The sequence below is a fragment of the Montipora capricornis genome, chromosome 10 (genome assembly GCF_036669925.1).
Source record: "Montipora capricornis isolate CH-2021 chromosome 10, ASM3666992v2, whole genome shotgun sequence".
NCBI lineage: Eukaryota > Metazoa > Cnidaria > Anthozoa > Scleractinia > Acroporidae > Montipora > Montipora capricornis.
In genome coordinates this window covers 43,058,764-43,061,263 of record NC_090892.1, presented here as the reverse complement: position 1 = coordinate 43,061,263, position 2,500 = coordinate 43,058,764, and the positions used below count along the sequence as shown (strand labels likewise).

Genomic DNA, 2,500 nt, shown 5'->3' with positions numbered 1-2,500 from the left:
AATCATTGTGAATTGTCATCACTATTATTCGCCCTGTTGTCATTTTCTCACCTCCTATCTTTTCTGGAAAGTGTTGAAACTCAAACCCAAGTGAAAGCCTTACTTTATTCCTTTCTCCTTTCACTGTAAGTATTACATTTCACATAACATGTATTGACTAAGTATTTAATTTATTTTAGCAGACTTCAGCTGCACATGATGTTTCCGTTCTAGGGAACTCTATCTACATGTATGAAAGTTGAATGGTCTGTATCCTTTTGCCCAAAATTCTCGTGTGGAGAATTGCAAAAGAATACCTTTATTTCAGGAAAAATAATTTGATAGTGATCCCTGTAATGAAATGCATGTTGGAATGAAGGCTAGGTAATCATCTTTGGAACTAATTGGTTATGCGAAAATGTACTTTGCTTCAAATGATTCAGCCTTTTAAAGTCCCTTTTGTTAGAAGCATTTAGAATCATTTATTTTTAGGAACAAACTAAGAGTGAGTTCAGGATACAACAAGTTTCCAAAACAATTTTCTTGTGGCTAAAATTTGTTTTCCATTTCAAGGTCTCAGTTATGGAATTTTTTTCAATTTTTTTGTTATACTAGCCTTTAAAAAATATGCTGCTTTACAGGTGAACCTAACAGTAACACAGAGAGAAGTGTTTTATTCAATATTGCCATAAAAGCCGAAAATTTGTTATTAATTTTTGTTCTGCCGCTTTCTTATTCCATACAATTTAAATTATTCAAATATTCGTAGCCCATTTCCCTTGTTTAGTGGTTATTGCCAACTTGATAATTATAGTTGCTACCATGTGCACTTAAAAAAATGTAAGAAGGGATCGTAAACAACGTTGAACTCTTAATTAATCAAGTGATCACAACTTCAAGCATCATTCCATAAAATCTTGATTTTTAATTGCCCTGGCCAGTTACAGGCTGGTAACTTTTTAGACTTTTGCATTCACCTGGCTCGGAACAAAATACCCATCAAAGAACCTTTTGTCTATTAGGGTGTAAAGGTCTCTGACACATCTTAAGACCTCTGGTGATGGTAAAAGTTATAATGTATACGTTGATGTGCAACAGTATCATTTGGTCTGTAGTTTTTATTTTAATGATGCACTTATAAGCCTAATTTAATTGTAGTTGTCATCCTCCCATTTTAGAGCCAAGCTCATTTCAGGTGTTAGGAAAATAAAATATTCATGTCATTGCTTGATTGCAAAATAGAAAATAAAAATGCAGCCAAACGTTTTGGATGACTATTTTGCTCTATCGCATTCAACCCTTCTACTTTTGTACCATTTCTTTGAAGATTCTGCTATATGGTCGAATTTTGCTTCATAATGAAGTAATGTGTATTACTAATGCAATAAGAACAGTGATATATCACAAACACTGTCGGGTTATTCCCTGCTTTGGGAAGAATGCCTCTACACAATTAAATACAGAATCATTGTCAGGCCAGTCTCATGTAAACGTACAAAAAGAAATGTAGGTAGGCCGTCTGAGTTCGTCCCGGTATCATGTATATACCCTCTTGTTCGATGAAGCTTCAGAATACCATACCTGTTATTTTTCCCTTTTTGTCTTCATTTAATGGCATCACATTCACAGCTGACTCGGGTACATGCAAGTTGATGACTTAACTACAACCATGGAAGATAAAATAGTTCTGTATGTATACCAATGACCAAGTGATCTAAATTTGACCAAATGGTTAGTCAAATAAAAAAAGGTTACTATGGGGGCTGTTGACCCTGCTAGGCGTAAAGTAACTTTATCATAAAGTAGTCAGAAAATAATTTTATTTTCTTTGTCTCAGGATTCCTCTTGTGCGATCCAATTCTCTCAAGCATGTTTGAAAAATGTGGCTTACAAAGCTTTTTGACCTCATCCAATTAGGATACACTATGTTGCTTGTGAACTCTACAAGGAAATTATTTCTCTTGGTATAAAACAATTGATGAAATTAACGTGGAAGTGAAATTTTTCTCATTATAGAGAGTAATTGTTTATTGTCATCAGTATGTCATGGGTCTGTACTTTGAATGCAACATTTTTGCAATATCTAATGTGTCACCGACTGGATTGTCTGGGAATGAATTATTGTCAAATGTCCACTTAGTTTCCTGGTCAAACAGAGATGCTCTAAACTTTTGGCTGGCAAATGGTTTGCCTTGAGAAACTGCATTGATAAGATAAGACACAAAGAGTTCCCATCGAGGGTTGTAGTAGTTCCTCACCATTCCACCCCACATCTTGTTGGCATAGTCTTCAATATTTGCATCTGGGCCCCACAAGGTGATTTGGTTCCGAGCATTAAATTCATACAGCCTGCTTTCCTGGGCGTCGGTTGCCAGTGACTTTGCACCATTGAGCCAGTTTCCCAAGAGGAAATATTGGTTTGATGTGAGAACTGCATCCATGTCTAAGAAAATTTCATTTAACTTTGTGGCAGCGGCTTTAACTTGAGGGAGTGATTTGTTGATGTAACCACCTACCAAAT

The 2,500-nt window shown here is 35.5% G+C and overlaps 2 protein-coding genes across 2 annotated transcripts in view; one reads left to right on the top strand and one right to left on the bottom strand.

Annotated features, from left to right (window-relative positions):
* Positions 1 to 1,241, top strand: part of LOC138022379 (retinoblastoma-like protein 1) — a 34,575-nt gene extending 33,334 nt beyond the window's left edge. The window contains exon 29 of the mRNA XM_068869501.1: positions 1 to 1,241. This exon is cut by the window's left edge and continues 887 nt beyond it. The gene's annotated coding sequence lies outside the window, so the exon portion shown is untranslated.
* Positions 1,242 to 1,782: 541 nt separating this feature from the next.
* The window catches only part of LOC138022380 (alpha-N-acetylglucosaminidase-like), a 7,356-nt gene continuing 6,638 nt past the window's right edge, over positions 1,783 to 2,500 (bottom strand). Inside the window, exon 7 of the mRNA XM_068869502.1 lies at positions 1,783 to 2,500. This exon is cut by the window's right edge and continues 62 nt beyond it. Coding sequence (XP_068725603.1) covers positions 2,016 to 2,500 — 485 coding nt within the window. The 3' untranslated portion in view covers positions 1,783 to 2,015.